Raw genomic sequence first — 19,552 nt, forward strand, 5'->3', positions numbered from 1 at the left:
GCACATCTGCACAGGGTGACACCAACCCAGCTGGCCGATATAGCTGAGCTCCAAACGTACCTACAGCATGTCAAGGATGTATGGTGGTGCGGGTGGGAAATTGGTGAAGTAATCTGCAGCATAATAGCTAAATATATGTGGGTTGGGCATAGTGGACGGAGCTTTGGGGCAGGGGGTGCTTTTGGAAAATGGTGCATTATAGAATATAGAAACGATTTAATAAATTCCCAGTATATGGTCATATATCAAAGATGTTACTTGTGTTTTGCGCAATGGGGTAAGTGGAATGCCAGTAAATCGTTGGTTATATCATACTGTGTCAGACACACCAGGTAATTGCATTAAAGGACTATGTTTAGTTATGTATTTTTACTTTACATTTGCATTATCCATTGATGTTATATATATATATATAATTGATTTTCCCAGCACACAGCCTGTGCTCCTGTGGTAACTCATGGTAACTGATGGTTGTTTCAAACATTGTGAGGTGTTTTGCAGAATGAAGAGAACTTTCAGCCCGTCCTTCCACTGACAGAGACTCCCACTGACAGAGAGAGGGTGAGCAGCAGTCTCTCCGACAAAAGGCTGGACTGCCGCCAGGACAGGCCTCTCTTCTTCCATGAGGATCAGGAGAGGGAGGGGCGGGGACTGGAGGAAGGGAGGCGAGCAGGGACAAGGAAAGGGAGGGATTTCCTGCGGGGAAAGAGGAAAGCTGGCACCTTGACTCGTTCCAAAACTTGGGAAAAACTACGGCAGGACTGGAGGCAAAGGTTCCCCGGTGCCCGCGGGGGTTACAGGTAAGTCCCCGCCGCCCTCCCGCCGTAACTTCGTGCTTCTTTTGCAACGTTTCTGGAGTTTGAGATTTCTGGGAGATCAAAGGAGAAGGAGGTGGAGGGGAGAAGGAGAAGAGACGTCGGGAGGGCGCTGTTTTGGGTTATTGGAAGGCACTGCCCACTCAGAGAGCGAGTTTATGAGCGAGTTTATTAGAGTCTGCTAGGTATCTACGTGCGTCTATTATGTGCATTCTTTATGTGATGTATAGAGGTGTATTGCCTTAGAGTCTGGACCCCCCCGGGTTAAATAGCTGTTGGTGTGTTATAAGGTGTATGATATTATTACCCTATACACGGCTGCTGGCTGGCATTACTTACCATAAAGCAGGTGGAGCACACATGACATTAGCATGTTTGCCTTAATGGTCCGCTTGCCACCTGCCTTGTCGCCCGTTCAGGTGTAGACTAAACAAAAACCTTCCACACGAAAAAAAAAAAAAAAACATTAAAAACGACTAAAACAACGTATTTTTAACATCTTTCAGAAACCCCATAAGTTTAGTTTTCTCCACATGCTGACAGATCCGGTATGTGGAAGCCGGAGCCTGCCCGCCCGCCCGCACCAGCTGCCGCGTTAGCAGTGTCTTCTCCACGCGTGGCTCAGTAGTGACAGGGCTCCCACGCTGCGTGACAGCTACCGATGCATTCTTCCCATTAGAAGATAATTCCGTGGAATTTGTCACAAGCTGATTTTCGCTGCCCCAGGCAAGAGGACTTTCAGTGACTATGAGGGGGTTGTCTTCCCCCGCTTTCCCCAGTGCTTATCAGCTGCTGCCCATCCTAGTCTTTCAGAATGTTTTTGTTCTCTTCATGTTGTCAGTTTTTAATTTTTATGATTTATTCTGCCCCTTATATATTTTTTTTCTGTTCTTTATGACATATCTCAGCGTTATGATTACGTATACATTTCCATAGACATATTTTACGCATAGGTTGGACAATGTTAATAAAGAATATCTTTAAATATTCATTCATGCGCTCACACTTCTATCTTTTTTCCTGTTGCCTAGTTGTTCATGTTTAGCCAGGTATACATTAACCTCATTGTAAATAGACCGTGGCAGGCCCAGCGACAGAGGCGCACATAAAACAAATCCGCTTTCTTTGAGGTTTGGCTATGAATGCTTCTAAACGTCATTCATTTGAACCTCCCAAGGCCTTGTTGGCTCGTTAGCCTTTGACTTCCACACAGGCTTGAAACTCATTGTTGGTTTTATGTTTGAACAGCCAGCATATCAGGGCTGCTTCCTGCCTTTCAGAACCAGTCAGTGGGGAGACATGGAGGGTGGGGGGCTTTTAGCTTCCTGCCCCTGGATTTATGAATGGGTCCTGGACTCTTGAGAGGGTTCAGGAAATAGAAGCCTGTGGTGGTGGCGGCGTTAACCCCTTTCTTGCCGTGTTTTTGCAGAGGCCACAATTGTAGTGACAGTAGCTCCAGGTGCTAGAAAATACTTGTGGCTACATTCCCATTCTTCCCTCAAAACCCCTAATAAAGACGATGCCGTTAATGAAAGGTTGTATGCAGGCGTGTTATTTTCTCTTTACTTTTCTGCACATCAAAGGTGGATGTGAATGCTGGAGTATTCTTACCTCTTCGCCTATAAACCTATAAGATGTGGGGGTAAGACAAGGTATTAATGTATGTCGTGTGCTCCCCCAAAGAGTCCAGGGGGTTTAAGAATGCCTTATTTACCATAACATTTGCATGGAGCTGTAACACCTCATGTTTTGTTTCTTTATTGGCAGGTATGAAGACAAGAAGGGGCTTGAAGAAATATTTCAATGATTGAGAACAGAGAGAAAATTAGTAGTCCGCTAAAATAGAAGCCTCTTCGTTACCTCGTGGGACCTTAGAAGGAAGCAGCAGAAAAACACTGAACTCAAGATAAGCGAAGGAATACAAGGAAGCTCTTTCATGAGTAGACTTTGTCATGGAGCGTCGTGCCAGATCATTGCACCCTGTCATTTTGGGAAGACATGGCACATGGTCCTCTGCTTTTGATGACGTATGGGCCCTTTTATTTTGACCGCAGATCTGAAAGAGTTTACAATTCTGTGTTGACAGTGCTGATACTCCCTTTCATTGTTTTCAAATCTCTGCTATACATCTGAAGGCTATTGCGCTGGATTTAATACCGAACAGGATACCTCTAGTCGATATACGTTTGGAGCGTGTGCTGGAAATGATTCATTTTCCAGAAAGTTGTTGCTGGGGGTCAAATTAGCAAATGTCCTCTGTGGATATAATTTGAAGGAACGTAAGGGTATATTTTTGGCCGTAAACTATTGCGATGACGCCATAGAGTGGCGATGGGTCGAGAGAATGAACTGATTCAAGCTGTAAAGAGCGGGGATGTTGTAACTGTACAGAAACTGCTTGCCAAGGTCCGAGCTTCCAAAAACAGTAAGTTCTCTTTGGGTATTGCGGGAGTGAGCGGGGAACTAAGTTCCTGAATTGGAATTGAATCGTATAAGTGAACACGGGGAAGGTAGCCTGAAAATAATGAAAAATACATATCAGTATAAGGAATTGAGATACAGTATAAAATGGAGTGTGCATGAGCCTTACTATAAGAAGGTGTGTGTGAAAATAAAGACATAAGACAAAGCGTAGGCAAAAGGCTTTCAAAATACATTGAGAAAATGTTTAGCCTTGTAATGCCTGCTGTTAATATGCTTTGTATGACTTTCAGAATGAATCTGGATTGCGCGCAGTGATTTTCTTTGGCTTGTTCAGTGCCCTTGTAAGGGTATCTATTTACTTGGTCTATGCACATGGAAGAATACAATGCGTATTTCTTATTTCAAAGCGTCAGCATAATGATGTGTTAAAGGCATAAATTCTGTGTGTTGGGATAGTATGATGCTCGAGACTTTTAATATGTAGATAAGGCCAATGTGGTCACTAAGCGTTGTGGACGCTGTAACTCGCACGTACACGGCGTCACTTGCTCTGCATCTGGTTGTTTGTTACTAGGTTAATAGTTAAATATCTACCTGGAACTGCGTGATATAAACAGTATCCAATAGCACAAAGTTCCTGTTGTGATGAGTTTTACGGTTTCCCCTTCTGTCGTTCTTCTTTTATTTTGTTCTTGGTATTTGTACTGATTTTATCCAACTAATATGTACATAGCTGAAAGAAAAGACATTCCAACGAGGGCCATGCTATACAGTGATGTTATATTGAATAATATAGAGGCAAACAGCAATTGTTAAGGTGTAGAACAAGCAAATACATGAGAATTAAGGCAGATATGTATTCAATTTGAAATCTTTAATAATTTTCTTTTTTTTTATGAGCACTATATATATATATATATATATATATATATATATATATATGTAATGTGTTTCTTGGCTTCTATATAGGTGTGTGTGTGTGTGTGTGTGTGTGTGTGTGTGTGTGTGTGTATATATAAATATAATGTGTTTCTTGGCTTCTCATCACTGACAGAGTGCATATATTTAGCATCACAGATGTTATTGTGTTCTCAATGTTGTGTATTGTGATGTCACAAGCGTTCGCAGGATGTATATGTCATCACGCTCATGACATAAACTTTGGCAGAAACTCAGACTCTGGAACAAAGTTTTTTTTTTCCTGTGCGAGTTTCCTCTGGGCAGAAAGTGCTACTTTGTGCATATGTTAAGAGCTCCATGTGTGATCCCATTTTGCATCATAACTTTACAATGCATTATTATACAAGAGAACCCAACTGACATTAAGTGCCAACTCCCATAATCCTCAGCCAGATTCACTAGCCAGCAACACCTGAGAAAAAGCAAACAACATGGACATGATTTCTGAACATCCCTGTTTACTTCTTCAAAGTATGTTCCAGTCTCTTGTAGCGGTTGTCTGCTGCACCGTGGACAGTGGCCAGGCTCACCCACCCCTAGTAATTTCTGTCATTGGTGAGCCTGCTTTATCTTCAGATTAACTCATGCTTTCTTGTCGCCAAAGTGGGTTTCGTTTACTGTTAAATCCAACTCTTCGCTCACCCTTGTCCTCTTGATTCTGCAGGACTTTACACGCAATGGAATGTGCAGGAACTGGTTCCTCGTCGCTCCTGCCTGTCTGAACGAGCCTCCCAATACTCACTTTCACTGCTCTTACTTTCTCCCCGCCTGACATAAAATTATAAAAACCCTCGCTAATGGTGCAGGGGCCCCCTCTGACACAAGCTTCTTGCAGTTATAAAATCAGACATAGAAGTATTCATCAACTATCCAGGTCCATATTGACCGTGAATTTCCAGTTCTATGTGCGGAATATTCCTGCTACGCTCAGGGTAGAAGGGGCCTCAGTAGTGATGCAACTTTCTCCAAATTGCAAACTGAGATAGCGTTATAGAGCCTTGCACAGTATGTGGGTGTGTATGTGTGTGTGTGTGTATGTATATATATATATATATATATATATATATATATATATATATATATATATATATATATATATATATACACACACACTGTATTGGCTCGAATATAGGCTGCACCCTAAAAGTTTGGTGCTATTTTAAAGAAAAAGTTATTTTTAAAGAAACAATACACATTAGTGGAATGGTATAACAGTATTTTATCTAATAAACAGGAATACATTTTACCATTTTTGGTATCTACCGTGTTTCCCCGATAGTAAGACACCCCCGATAGTAAGACGTATCGGGGGTTTCAGAGGGGTCGGCTAATATAAGCCGTACCCCGAAAGTAAGACATATGTCTTACTTTCGGGGAAACACGGGGGATTTGCCGGGTCCGCCACTCTAAGGGGCCGGGAAGTCCCCACCAAGGCCGGCCTTACGTGTCTGCGGCCGCACAGGATTTAAATTAAAACATCGGGGTTTTTTTTTAACTTTATTTAACATCCTCCATGTTAAATAAAGTTTTTTTAACTTTATTTAACATGGAGGATGTTAAATAAAGTTGAAAAAAACCCCCGATGTTTTTATTTAAACCCTGTGCGGCCGCAGACCCCTAAGGCCGGCCCTGGTGGGGGCTTCCCGGCCTCTTAGAGCAGGGCGCCACACTCCAGGGGGCGCGACGGGGGGCGGTCCGCACCGGGTGCCGCTCATCAGGGGCTGCCAACTTGCGGCACCCGGCACTCCTCCAGAGACGGACAGTAATGTCCGCCGCTGGAGGAGCAGGCTCGCAAGGGAGCGGTATCGGAGGTCTTTAACAGACCTCCGGCTCCCTTGAGTGATTTTAAGCCGGGTTCAACCCGGCTTAAAATCACTCAAGGGAGCCGGAGGTCTGTTAATGACCTCCGATACCGCTCCCTTGTGATCTGCGCGGCAACAGCTGTTGTGCGCCGGGGTTTCTTGTCAGATCCCGGCGCACAACACTGAAGCCGCGCCCACCGCTGTCCGTGCCCTCTGAACCAGGAAGAAGACAGAACTGAAGAAGAGGAGCGAAGAGGAGGAAAAGAAGCTGAAAGAAGAAAGGAAAGGTAGGAAAGCATTAAGTGAGAGTGGATTGGTGTATGTGTGTGTGGATTGGTGTATGTGTGTGTGGATTGGTGTATGTGTGTGTGGATTGGTGTATATGTGTGTGTGGATTGGTGTATGTGTGTGTGGATTGGTGTATGTGTGTGTGGATTGGTGTATATGTGTGTGGATTGGTGTATATGTGTGTGGATTGGTGTATATGTGTGTGGATTGGTATATATGTGTGGATTGGTGTATGTGTGTGGATTGGTGTATATGTGTGTGGATTGGTATATGTGTGTGGATTGGTGTATATGTGTGTGGATTGGTGTATATGTGTGTGGATTGGTGTATGTGTGTGGATTGGTGTATATGTGTGTGGATTGGTATATGTGTGTGGATTAGTGTATATGTGTGTGGATTTGTGTATACGTGTGTGGATTTGTGTATATGTGTGTGGATTGGTATACGTGTGGATTGGTAGGTGTGTTGATTGGTAAGTGTGTGAGAGTGATGGGTGTTATGCTGTACCATTTCCAATGTCTTTTTCATGATCTAATTATGCTCTAAAAGTACATCATAACTCCCATCACTCTCAATTTTTTCCCAATATAAGACATACCCCGAAAGTAAGACATAGTGGGGCTTTTAGGGATAAAAAGAAAGTAAGACACTGTCTTACTTTCGGGGAAACACGGTATTAAGCAGTTAGTCAGCAGGGAGTCTGGGGGGAGTGGCATATCTGGGGGGGGGGAGTGGCATATCTGGGGGGCAGAGTGGCATTTCTAGGGGGCAGAGTGGCAGATGTGTTAAAGCCACAACTTTGTGCATAGAAGCTATTGTACACATGCAAAACGTGTTGTGCATAATACTTATGTTTTACGTCTCCAGAATAGAAGTCCTTGTTGTTGCCAGTGAAGGAGCAATACTAAAACATTTTCCTGATAGCGGTGATCCATCTTCACTGCTGAGGGTCTTCTGTAGTGTCGCTACATCTGCTGAATCCACTCTCAGTACTGGAAAGGAAAGCAGTGTGACCTTCCTTTATTCATCTTTAAAGTCTACTTGCCTCTTATTGTCCAGGGTCCTGAAAAGGTTCAGGGGAGGATCAACAAGCATGAAATTTTAACCACAGTTCTGGGTCTGAGACGTAATGTAGTAGTGGTCAGCAAATAAACAAGAATGTGGGAAAATTGTTGTAATGGCCAGGAACGCCGACAAACCAGGTGCTGATGCAGTAGAAACTAGAACACAGAAGGAATCAATAGGTTTAAACTAGACATCTCACACACTCACACGCACTTACATATCGCGGTTCCAAATCTGCTATCGGCAAGATAGATTAAAAGAGAATTTGAGAATTTTATATTGTACCACTCAATTCCTAATGTAACCCCACAATGCAGTGGATTTGCCCTATTGTTACACATAGAGGTTCATTCAGTAAACCAGGAGTTTGCAGACTGAATAATCTTTTAGCATGAATTATGCTCGCTGAGCCCTGCAGAATGCATGCCGAGGTCAGTAAGTGGGGATGTTGTACACCCCTCCGTTTTATAGCTTTGTGATGACTGCATGGGTGTTGGCTGAAAATATCTTTACATCTCGGCGTTTGCCGGCTCTTTGAAGAGCTCCTCGTAATTCATATTTCAGTGAAGTATCCTGGGATCACGTGAACTGCTGGCATGGCTTGTGGCACATAGACAACCACTTGTAACTTGCAGCGTCCTTGACCGAAGGCCAGCGACAGCCGCAGCAAAACAGTCCTAGGTAAAAGAAAAATAGAATGTGTAGTCCGGAAATTCATGGCTCGAAGACGTTAAAGTAAAGAAACTAGAACAGTGTTAGACAGCACGTGACCATCCTGATATCATTGACTGTACTGTACAATAACAGCTGTTGGCATTGTGTTTAAAACCCTACAGTAGTCAGTATAGCTGCCACCACCACCCCCTGATAGCGATATCATTACAAACTGCCTGCTCCAGCGAGCCTTTCCGGTAAGGACGGCATTATGATGTGTTAAATGCGTGAAAACCAATGCATTATTCGGGGCCAATGAACAAATAAGTGAAGTGATGTGATAGAGAGACGTGCAGCTAATAATCACAAAAAACACACATCTCCACAATTGTTAGCAATTAACCAAATACACAAAAGTGATTGCGCACATAAACCCAAAAAGGGGAAAAAAGAATAACGATCCCCCCCTCAACTTGCACCTAAAACCTCAGAGACAAAGAACAACATAACAGTCCATATAGTGTAGTATATGCAAATGCAACGAGAGAGACTGCCAAAAGATATGAGAGACTCTGTGTAAAGAAATAGCAGGCTCATCAAGGGTGTCCTCAAGGCAAAGTCAGAACCTCGTTCTCCTGGTGGGGCTTCTGGATGATCCTCACAGGAAACAGGTGTCCACTTGGTACTTGTAAGTAGAAAGTAAATGTAGGCAGAGCTGGGGGTCTCTCCGTTTTAAAAATGATTTAATAATTAGTAAAAACAAAAAAAAAAAACAGACAGTGCCCATATAGGGCTAATAACAAAAATAATAGAGTGGTCCTCACAAAAGAATTGCCATGCAGTCCTATCAGCACTGCTAACAGGTCTTTCTGGTCATTAGTCTCCTCTTCCCATGACGTCGCCATGCAAACGCGTTTCCCATAAAGCATCCCTTAAGGACGGCGGTACGATGTATAGTTGAAGGAGTGAAAACCTATGCATTATTCATGGCCAGCTTAGCCTTTGCTGCAGGAGACTACTATTTATTATCCCGTGGGCTTTGTGTGGTAAAGCTCTAATGAGTTTGACAGTAGGACAGTAGTAGTGTCTTCTTGACTAGTGTTGGTATGGGGAAAACATGGTCAAAAAGTAAAAGTTGGGCCATGCAGAATGGATCTAAGATATATGGTCCACAGGTCAAAGTGATCAGCTAACAAGTGAAAATATGAAAAGAAGAGGAACAATAATTATAATACAAGGCATCGATGAAGATTCTTCTGCTGTCAGAGGGATGTTTGTGGCAGCTTACCCTATTCTATGTCGTTCATCTGAGAACACAACACACAAACTGGCGTCTATGCCATCCATACTAATGTCCGCAGTGAGCAGTATAACCCATCCTGCCTTTGAGATGCCTTTGTACGCATTTTGATGTCTGCGTGTATGAATGAAATGTCAGCAATGTATGTGGGAAGTGAAAGAGACGTGAAGTATGCAGAGAAGCACCCAGTAGGCAGAAGAGCATCCAAAATGAAAGGACCAGCAGAGCGATATTCGGACGATGGTATGGGAGGGGGTGTATCAGTATTTCTGGACAGAGTGCTTATAAGGGATTTAAATGTTTTACAGCGAAATAGCACGTGTAATCGTGTTACATGGGACAGATTCTGTTCTGTGCAGTATTCGGATCCAGTACGTTTTCCTGTTTCCAGGGTCTGAAGGATTAATTCCAAGATGTACAAGACATAGCTTGGCATACATAACATGGCATTTCATACAAAGAACACGTATGCGATGTGTTGTTGTTGCTATTGATAATCTTAATAACCTTTTCTTTCTATGCAGAGCTGCTTGGATCTACAAAGAGGTTAAATATAAATTATCAGGATGCGGATGGGTGAGTTTATTTAATCCAATATGACGTAGCGTGTTTCTTCTTGTGGCTGTGTGGTCTTAGAATATACGCTGTGCAGCTGGACTGAAGCACTATGTGATAATAGCCCAGAACCTATATATTTGTCTGTACAATTTTGAGAGCCTATGAAATAAATTTAGGTCAGGTGGACTTTTAGTTGGACATCCCTTCTCTATGTCACTCTTCTTCGCTGTAAAGATCAAAGGAGCACCCTTCTAATGTTAATTCATATGTAAATAATTAAAGCCCCTTGAGGGCAAACATATGTGCATGTGGGAAATGTTATAGCCTTTAAACCTCAATCCCGGGCAGATACATAAAGTCTGTAAGTATTTGCCATATAGCCTAACATTATTAAATGACTGTTAATCCTACAGGTTTTCAGCACTGCATCACGCTGCACTTAGCGGCAACTCTGAGCTCCTCCTCATGCTGCTTGATACACAGGCAGCCGTAGACATTAAAGACGGCAATGGTGAGTATTTGCCGTGATCTAGAATGTATCAAGCATGGTTACAGTGTAAAAAGTAAAGTTAATGTACATAATCTATGGGATTAGTAATAGTTATTCTCTGTGCTGCGCAGGTATGCGGCCACTTCATTATGCGGCTTGGCAAGGACGTCCGGAGCCTGTTCTCCTCCTGCTTCGTGCTTCTGCCAGTGTCAATACTGCGTCCCAAGATGGGCAGATCCCCTTACATCTGGCTGCACAGTATGGGCACTATGAAGTGGTAGGTGTCAACCGGGGTATAAAGTCATAGAAACAAATTAAATCTGTTGTGCAAGGGTGTACAGAATTCTGGTTTGTGTCCCTCAAGGCTGAGTTTGAAACATCTTCATTAGAAAACATGGATATGCACACAAGTTGTAAGACTGTATTATAGCTGCCTTGATGTGAGTCTTTCTTCATTAGCATGCATTATAATGAGGATTTGGATAAAAAACATGAAAGACTTATTTTTTTCCCTTTATATCCTCCTTGACTTTATAATATGACTTATTGATAAGAAAAAAAGATTACAAAATGGTACAACTATCAGACTATGCTACTTTGGCAGATCTCCCCCAGGAACCCTAAAACCTACTTATAAATATCTACTGCATGTATGGTTGCCTCTATGCATATTCATATACTGTGTCTTTTAGCTATTTCATGCATCTGTATACTTTGTTCTCTCTTCAATATGTCGCTGTGTTTATAAGCACATTGATCATGTAGCCCTTTTTTTTCTTATTATTATAATTATTATTATTTCTAATGCTTTCTCTTCCTAGTGTGAGACGCTCCTGCAGCACCAGTCGAATCCCTGTCATGTCAACAAAGCCAGGAAAACCCCTCTGGATTTGGCCTGTGAATTTGGCAGAGTGAAGGTGCACGATGGGATTGGGGCTCAGATTTCTCTCTCTTCCCACAAGCTCGCCTTCCTCTTTGAGTATTTCCAATGTGACGCTAGTGTTTATTTCACGAAGCTCCCGCTTCTGTCACTTTCTTACACAATTTCCAGTTCTTCCATCCAGTTCAGTGCCTCCGAACACCTGTCTTATATTTGTTTTCGTAGTTTGGTTGTAAATAGGGTTGACGTATCCATTAAATGCATTTTGTGTGTTGCTCACCACAACATATAAAAGTATTACTCTCAGTATGTAATCTGTAATGCATTATGTAGGATGCATATACTTAAAGAAAAGGATCTGGTACTGAATGAAATTCCCTACTTTTAGTTTGCGCATCCCACATACTGCTGGGTTGCACGTCATAGTTGCTAGTCAGTAAAAATGGGTGCTATTGTAGTATTGAATATACTTTTTATTGGTTTTCTTCACTTATTGAATGTTTAGGAGTATTGCTTACCTCCTGCAGTAGCTGGTTCATTAAAGAAAAGGTGGTTCATGAATGCACACACTTCCCATATAACGGGTCCCCAAAATGCAATATAGCTTTAAAGCTGGACAACATTAACTGAGCTCTCTATTATGTTTTTTAAAGATTTAATCACAAAAAAACCAACATAGATGCTTAAAGGGAAAGCCTAATGTCCCTGGCACCCCTGCTATAGAAGAATCCATATTAAAGTGTCATTAACTCTAACCCTCTGTGAGAACGTTTATATGCATTCATCCGAAAGTGCTCACGTTGGCTGCAGTTTATGTTTCCACATGGGAATTAAGCATTTCACGAAAAATTCTGAATTGAGGCCAAAATTAATTCTTTCTAAGAATGGTTTAGACATTTATAATTCTCAGAATTGTTTTTTATCCGTTCTGCATTGTGAACGTTTTAAATGTAACTAAGTAGGTGGAAAAGCACATTTAAAATTACTTGTGAGTAAAGCAAGGGTCTACACAAAACCACAAAAATAATGAAAAAATATCCTAATCATTTTTTTGTATAAATTAGGTTCGTGGATTACTTTTAATCATGCTTTATATGCATTCATCATTGGCATTTTCTATCTGTTCTACATTTGCAACTCACCCTAATTGACTTTTGTTTTCTTTTGCTCACAATTGTTGTCATTCTGTTTCCTCAGGTGGTGCAATTGTTGTTGAATAGCCACCTGTGTGTTTCCCTCTTGGAGGGGATTTCGAAAGACCCCACAGACCCTAATTTCACTACACCTCTGCACTTGGCAGCAAAAAACGGCCACAGAGAAGTTATCAGGTGTGTTGCACTATGGCAGTTGGATTCTGAACATTATCAGACACGAAGAGCTAGAGCCCATCTTATTGACTATCCTCTGACTATCCTTTCACAGGCTACTCCTGAAATCTGGTATTGAGATTAACCAAGTGACCAAAATGGGTACAGCTCTTCACGAGGCATCACTCTGTGGCAAAACCGAGGTGGTAAAACTGCTGATAGAGGTAAGGGGAGTTGTATAGACAAAGTGTGAGCGTGTTTAAATGAGATCTAGCAAATCGGCATCCATTATAATTTAATTAAATGTTGTTGAGTCTTTTTTTTAATTAGGGTAGTTGCTTATTGAATGAAAGAGATTGTATGTGATTTATTCCTGATATCCACTTACAGAATGGAATTGATGTGAACATTCGGAACACATACAATCAAACAGCTTTGGATATTGTCAACCAGTTTACAACTACACATGGCAGCACGGACATCAAACAGCTGCTAAGAGGTATTTATTTAGTAGCCCCCCCATGGTATAGTGGTGCTTATCGGCAGTACACTGAAGGTTGGAGGGGTCCATGCGGTTACTTCATGCTATTTATTCCATTACAGAGGCTTCTGGAATTCTGAAAGTTCGAGCCCTGAAGGATTTCTGGAATTCTCATGATCCAACTGCCCTAAATATTCGAGCTGGGGATGTGATAACGGTGAATGTTTTGGTTTTTTTAAATAGATATGTTGGTCTCTTACCTTCTTTGTATTTGTAAAGCTGTTTAAATGAATAAAAGATCTTTCCCTCTACAGCTATGTAGTGTATTTTTTTCATTTCTCATCATCTGCCCTGATGTCTTCTTTTTCACAGGTCTTGGAGCAACATCCTGACGGTCGTTGGAAGGGTCATATTCATGATGCCCAAAAAGGAACTGATCGAATAGGCTTCTTTTCTCCATCGATTGTGGAGGTCATTAGCAAGCGGCTGGGTAAGTGGCCCACAAACAGTTTTGACAGTTGAGGACGTGTGCTAGCTATTGGCTTCTGAATTTTATAGTCAACACATCTCCAATTTTCTCTTTTGCCATTGGCCTTAAATCTTCTTTTGATATCTCCGACTTTAGGCTCCACTCTTTCCCGTAACGTTGTAATACCTTCTCATCAGAGACTGGCAAAACCTGCGCATTTGCTGGCTAATCAGCTCAATCCAGTAACTGGGATACAGTTGGGGATCTGCACTGAGAACACTGGAGGTGAGAGGAAATCAGGAGACTGTCGTCATTACGGAAAATAAAGTCTGGTTTGTGTAGAAAATACACTTTATCTATACAGTTTTGTAGCCAAAGTTCCAGGAATGTTTAGGTAAAATGACATGTCTGATTATGAAATGATATGCTGAATATCTCATGATTACCCAACTGGCCTGGAACCTGGAGGCTCTAAGGGAGTGCTGATTTATTAAGAAAATCTGCATTCTTTCATTGGAGAAACACTACTTCCACTGGATGATATGCCAACATTAATCCATGCATTCGCGTCCTCTCATCTAGATTACATGTAATGCACTTTACTTGGGCCTCTCAGAAAAAGAGCTCCATCACCTACGGGCAGCCAGACTATTGACTAATCAAACTCATTCATGTCACGAAACACGGAGGATTCACGTGTTGACCTGGAGGATTCGGGTCTTAACCTGGAGAACCTGAGAAGTGGTGCTATTGTGTAAGATTGTGTAAAAACAATTGAACCTTATAACTACCTGTAGTGGTACACTTTATTATTTGTCATTTCATTTAATCATTGTTAACCACCAAGCAAAATATTTGCTGAATGGATAGTTCACTGTCCCTGACACACCCGCTAAAGGAAAATCCATATTAAATCTTCAGCTGGTGACCGTCACAGCGTAGGCAGCGATGGCAGTGTGCGCAGCGCCGGAAGTGGCCAGAGTTGCGAGGGAAATGGAGTTGGAACTGCCATCCTCATAGAGAATAATAAGGTATGAGCATACCAACAGTTGTGGTATTAATGTTCTTTGAAAGGGTAGAAATTCTACGAAGGAAACTTGTTTTTGTATTTTCATGAAAACCTGCTTACCTTCTGCAGGCTCCACGCCTTGGTTTGAATGATCTGCAAAATTCAAGAACATTTCCAAGTAAGAAACGGCCTTTAGTGATATTGTAACATTTCTTTCCTTATGTCTCATTTAACTTGCAACAACTTTTCCATTTTTCAGGCTCTGTATGTGGCCACTTGCTGAATACTGGTTATGCAGTGGAGAAAGACCCAGAAATCTATCTGCATGGGAAGGTATATACACATTTTACGTGAATTACACCTGGTTTCAAGTTAGAGTAGCCCTTCAGGATAAACTGCCCCTACTTCACTCATTTGATTCTTTCAGCCTCTTAGTCATTAAATACACCAAATCAGTCGATATATTTTGCGCTACGTTTTGTTATTGCTCAGTGTTTCTCTATTTTAGGATGCAGAACTCATTTATTGCTGGCTGCGGGGCTTCCAGTTAGAAATGTATGTGGGGAACTTTCTGGCTGCAGGCTACGACCTTCCAACAATCAGTCGCATGACACCAGAGGTGAGATCATTCCTCAAAATCCTAACTCTTACGTTGTATCGTTTCATTGGCGCAGATGGCTTACGCTATCTCTACTTCTGATAGGACTTAACAGCAATTGGGGTGACAAAGCCGGGGCACCGCAAGAAGATTTCCACAGAGATTGGCAAGCTGAGTGTTGAGGATGGCCTTCCACTTCATACTCCGGTAATCATTCTGCCCGGTATTTGAACACCCTTGACATGAGCCAACTGCTACATTTTGAGACTCAAACTTTTCTCAAATTTTCTTGCACAGAAAATGTGTAACTCTCCTCATCATTGTTTCTTGAATTCTCACACATGCAGGCGGACCTCTGGGAGTGGTTGTCTTTGCTAGGTCTGCCGGAGTACCATAAACAGCTGTCAGACAATGGCTACGAAACCCTGAGCACCGTGATGGAGCTAACTTGGGAGGGACTACAGGAAATCGGTATCCACAGGCTAGGTAAGTCCGTTCCTTCGGAGAGGGGTGCATAGTCCATTGAGATTTACATTTTGAGTATAATTGATACTTATTTTAAGATTCCTTTCACTTTAAGAATACAAATTCAATCTGTTTTGTTGTGTTCGAGAAAGTGTCACAATTTTTTTTGTATCAGTAGGAATTTTTTGCAGCCGTAACTGAGGGATCGTGGGAAATGAAGGGCAAAGGATGCTCTGGCATTAAATAAAAACAAACTGTGCTATGTGGGTTTTTTTTTGTGTTGTCACGTTTAACTCTTAACTTTTTCATCTCAGGGCACCAGAAGAAGTTACTGCTTGGTGTAAAACGCCTGCTGGACCTTCAGCGCGGACATCCTGTCGGAGGAACTCTAAGACGCAGAATTGTAGGTTCCAAGGACCAAGTTACAGTTCAGGAATCTGCAGAAAATGGGGAACCACCCGTTACCCTTAAGCTGAGGACATTTCAGGGGTTGGAAATCAGCCATGAACTGCAGAGTGCGCTCACACGAGGTCCTGATGGCTTCTGTGCAGGAAGACGCTCTTATAGCCAGGAGAGTATTAGCTCTCGTTCACAGGGCTCCGGCCACTCACAGGAATCTGCCTCTTCCCGTCCATTGTTGGCCACCAACACCCAAGAAACAAACTCAACCTTACCAGAAAGGAACCTTCCTGAGGGAACAGAGCAACCACAGTGGATGCCTAATGGGTGCCAAACTCGACCAGAGCCACCCATACCACCTCCCAAACCTAGCCTAAAAAAACGTTCACTCAGTGTCTGCCGATATGCACTGTCAGATGGTGAGCCGGAGGAGGAGGAGGAAAAAAAGGTTGTATCGGGATCTGGATCACTGGGATCATATGCCACACTTACCAGACGTCCTGGGCGAAGTACTTTGACTAATGGCCAGCCAGAGAAGAAAGTACAGCGTAGCCAGTCATTTGCTGTCCGGGCACGCAGGAAGGGGCCTCCTCCACCACCCCCCAAGAGGCTTAGCTCTATGTCTAGTGTGGAAACAACAGTCTCTGGGGCAAACTGCTCAGTTAGAAGCATAGCAGCACGACTAGAAGAATTAGGTGGTGTGTCAGAATTCCGACCTTGTGAAAATCCTCAAACAGATGAAAAAGAAGTCTCTGGGGGACGAAGGAGGACAGTGAGCGAGTCTGCAGCAGGACTTGGAGGAAGGCTGACAGTACCACCGATGGTAAAGAGGGAGGGGGAGGAAGAAGGGAAGAAAGAAGAACCAATATCATCACAACACAGTTCAAGTGAAAGTCTCCCATTCGCAGAAGAAGGCAATCTCACCATTAAACAGAGACCCAAACCACCAGGGACTAAAACTGAACAAGATGTCACATTGGAGTCCAGTATCAGCCCAGTGACCAGAACAGAGCAACTGACAAACAGGGATGTCCAGGTTGTTTCAGAGCTGAACGTTCCGCCACCCATAGCTCCCAAGCCACTGACTGTATCTAAACCAAACATAGAGACCAAGCCTTCAGCAGAAGTGCTCGGCTCTAAACTTAGTATGCAGCCTGATTTTCAGCTTACAGAGTCAGACACAGTAAAACGGAGGCCAAAGGTGAAAGAGAAAGAGGTTGCTTGTTTTGGTGAAGAGAATCAGGAAATACAGAGTAAATGGAAAAATCCTTCCCCCTTACCTAAAGGATCCCCAGCGCAGGAAATTCTAGTGACCAAAATTGCGGAGATAGAGAAGAACCTCTGCAGCCTAGGAAGGAACGAAGGAATGGAGGAGATTCCAAGAGTTGCCAATGCTGGAACAGGTATACATACATACATACATACATACACAGTTACATTGGCTAGTCAAGTAGATTATTACATCATACTTGATTAATATTTAATACATAAATATTAACACACATAAATTACACATAAGAATATAATTCTGTATTTGTAATATAACCATACATTGTTTTATATTTTTTCTTTATCATTTAGGGTTTCAAGTCTCTCAATCTCATTTAGTGATTTCTGGGCCCCAATTAGTTTTGCAGAAGCCATCATGGGGAGTAAGTAGCTCAGCTCGTCCTGCAGACTCAATAATATGGGGAAATGAGGCTGGGTCTCGCCGTAGCGAACGGGACAGTGTACGTCCACAGAACATGGTAATCTCAGAACTGGGATGCAATAGCTCTTCACAACAGACAGCGGAAGCGCAAGGGACCACAAAAGAAACTAACAGGTAAATTGAGACATAAAAGGAAAAGGCATTAGTAGTAGTGTTTGCTGGCGGAGGATGGGAATGCCGCTTGTGGGCTGGGAATCTCAAGTGGGGCAAAAACAGAAAATATATTGGAATTGATACAGCAATATGTCATACAATTAAGCAAGTGTGATTTGTTTGATGTGTTTTTTCCCCAGTGTTGAGTCAATACCACTAACCAAGAACATCCTTGATGATATCAGCACGATGTTTGATAATTTGGCTGAGCAGCTGGATGCCATGCTGGATTGAAGTTTTTGGAATTTACCGCAAAAACTAAATGCAGACAACGTGGTGCATCTTGGGTTTTGGATGAAAAAAAAAAGAATGCAGTGAAACAGTGCCTTTTCAATTGGATTCTACTGAAAAAAAAAACAAAAAACTGCAGAACTAAGATGAACTTACAGGTGTTGCTCATTTGCTTGTATTTTTTGTATAGTGCATTTCCCCAGGTTAAAAAAGTATGTGTATTTTATGTACTACCAATCACAATGAAATTGTAAATGTTTGATTTGTTTTGTTCTGTTTCACAGAAAAGTCTATTTTAAAGTAACTTTTATAAATATATGTATACATTTCTATAAATATATATATATATTTACTAACCTTGAACTGCATTCTGTCTATTATGTGCTAAACAATGTGTGATGTAGAAACAAAGTTTGACAACAGGTAAGAACCATTTGGCCTCTCTAATCTGCCTGTTTCATTCCTTGGTTTCACCTTGATTCAGGATAGTCAAATTCATTTCATTTTAACATTCTACAGCATATATCTTTTAAGCAACATTTCGGGAACATTAGCAAAACGGCATCACAGGCCGTGTCAATGTCCTCTATGGAAGATATACTGTCTAGTTCTAGTCCTATAAGAGCTGACAATACATTAATTACGAAAGATATATTAAAAATGCCTTGGACGACTTAATGGAAAGAGATTTCTAACAGCTCTAAGGAAATTAAGGCTGACATTGTCATAAAGATAGAAACTAAATATGGCTCACTGGAGAAACAGCAGAAAATCATTGTGGAGACCAGTGGAAATCTAGAAAATAAATATCAAGCCTTACAAGTCAAACTATCTGATCTTGAGGACCGTTCACGCGGATCTAATTTATGTTTTAGAAATATTCCAGAGACTTACTCTAACGATAAACTTAAGACATTCTTACTAGATTTAATACAAGACATGCACATAGAAGACACCCCACCAGTCAATATAATTGATAGATGCCATCGTCTGACGAAACCAAAAGAGCTAGCAGAGAACACTAGAGATGTTATTGCTTTTCTTTCTTCCATTGGAAAGAGAATATATTAAGATCTAGAAGGAATAAAACCTCAAACGACCCAAGATTTGCAGAAATCCAAATCTACGCAGACGATCCTTTCAACAAGTTATCCGTGACAAGAATATTAGATATATATGGATTTTTCCCAGAGCGATAGTATTTTGGAACAATTCGGTCGAGACATTTACAGATTCAACTACATTGAGGGATAAAAAAGAGAAACATATAACCCCTGTTTTTTTTTTAAATGTATGTAGGTACCGTAAAGATGTATGGTATCGCAAAGCTATTAAGTTTCATGATATGTGTTCAAATCAGGTGTGCACTTACTGAAAGTTATTGGTAAATGTCCCTTACTTCTTTGTGATTAGGCATTTTAGTGTATTTATACGTATCTTAGGAAAATTGGTAAATCAAACGCTTTTAGAGTCGGCTATAATTTTTTTCCTTT

At 41.8% G+C, this 19,552-nt stretch overlaps 1 protein-coding gene across 2 annotated transcripts; it reads left to right on the forward strand.

The window, feature by feature from the left end:
• The first annotated feature begins 627 nt into the window (after nucleotides 1–627).
• Nucleotides 628–18,422, forward strand: CASKIN2 (CASK interacting protein 2). 2 transcript variants are annotated; one of them, XM_053453375.1, is made up of 21 exons: nucleotides 628–800; nucleotides 2,583–3,240; nucleotides 9,833–9,884; nucleotides 10,280–10,377; nucleotides 10,488–10,633; nucleotides 11,178–11,273; nucleotides 12,434–12,564; nucleotides 12,659–12,767; nucleotides 12,934–13,042; nucleotides 13,147–13,241; nucleotides 13,397–13,514; nucleotides 13,650–13,778; nucleotides 14,415–14,524; nucleotides 14,632–14,680; nucleotides 14,762–14,835; nucleotides 15,011–15,121; nucleotides 15,206–15,307; nucleotides 15,448–15,586; nucleotides 15,880–17,367; nucleotides 17,546–17,789; nucleotides 17,969–18,422. In XM_053453375.1, exons 2-21 carry the CDS (start codon nucleotides 3,147–3,149, stop codon nucleotides 18,060–18,062), a joined length of 3,588 nt encoding a protein of 1,195 aa, XP_053309350.1. In that variant the 5' UTR covers nucleotides 628–800; nucleotides 2,583–3,146; the 3' UTR covers nucleotides 18,063–18,422. The 2 variants fall into 2 exon arrangements, with proteins under 2 accessions (XP_053309350.1, XP_053309351.1); XM_053453376.1 differs by lacking the exon at nucleotides 628–800 and adding an exon at nucleotides 2,443–2,467.
• The last annotated feature ends 1,130 nt before the right edge of the window (nucleotides 18,423–19,552 follow it).

The sequence above is a fragment of the Spea bombifrons genome, chromosome 13 (assembly GCF_027358695.1).
Source record: "Spea bombifrons isolate aSpeBom1 chromosome 13, aSpeBom1.2.pri, whole genome shotgun sequence".
NCBI classification, from domain to species: domain Eukaryota; kingdom Metazoa; phylum Chordata; class Amphibia; order Anura; family Pelobatidae; genus Spea; species Spea bombifrons.

Excerpts from the sequence above, each read along its gene's own strand:
- CASKIN2 (XM_053453375.1), top strand. The coding sequence starts at position 3,147 with ATGGGTCGAGAGAATGAACTGATTCAAGCTGTAAAGAGCGGGGATGTT. Across the intron at positions 13,043-13,146 it reads CATCAAACAGCTGCTAAGAG|AGGCTTCTGGAATTCTGAAA; the intron begins GTATTTATTTAG and ends ATTCCATTACAG. Across the intron at positions 14,525-14,631 it reads TCCTCATAGAGAATAATAAG|GCTCCACGCCTTGGTTTGAA; the intron begins GTATGAGCATAC and ends TACCTTCTGCAG.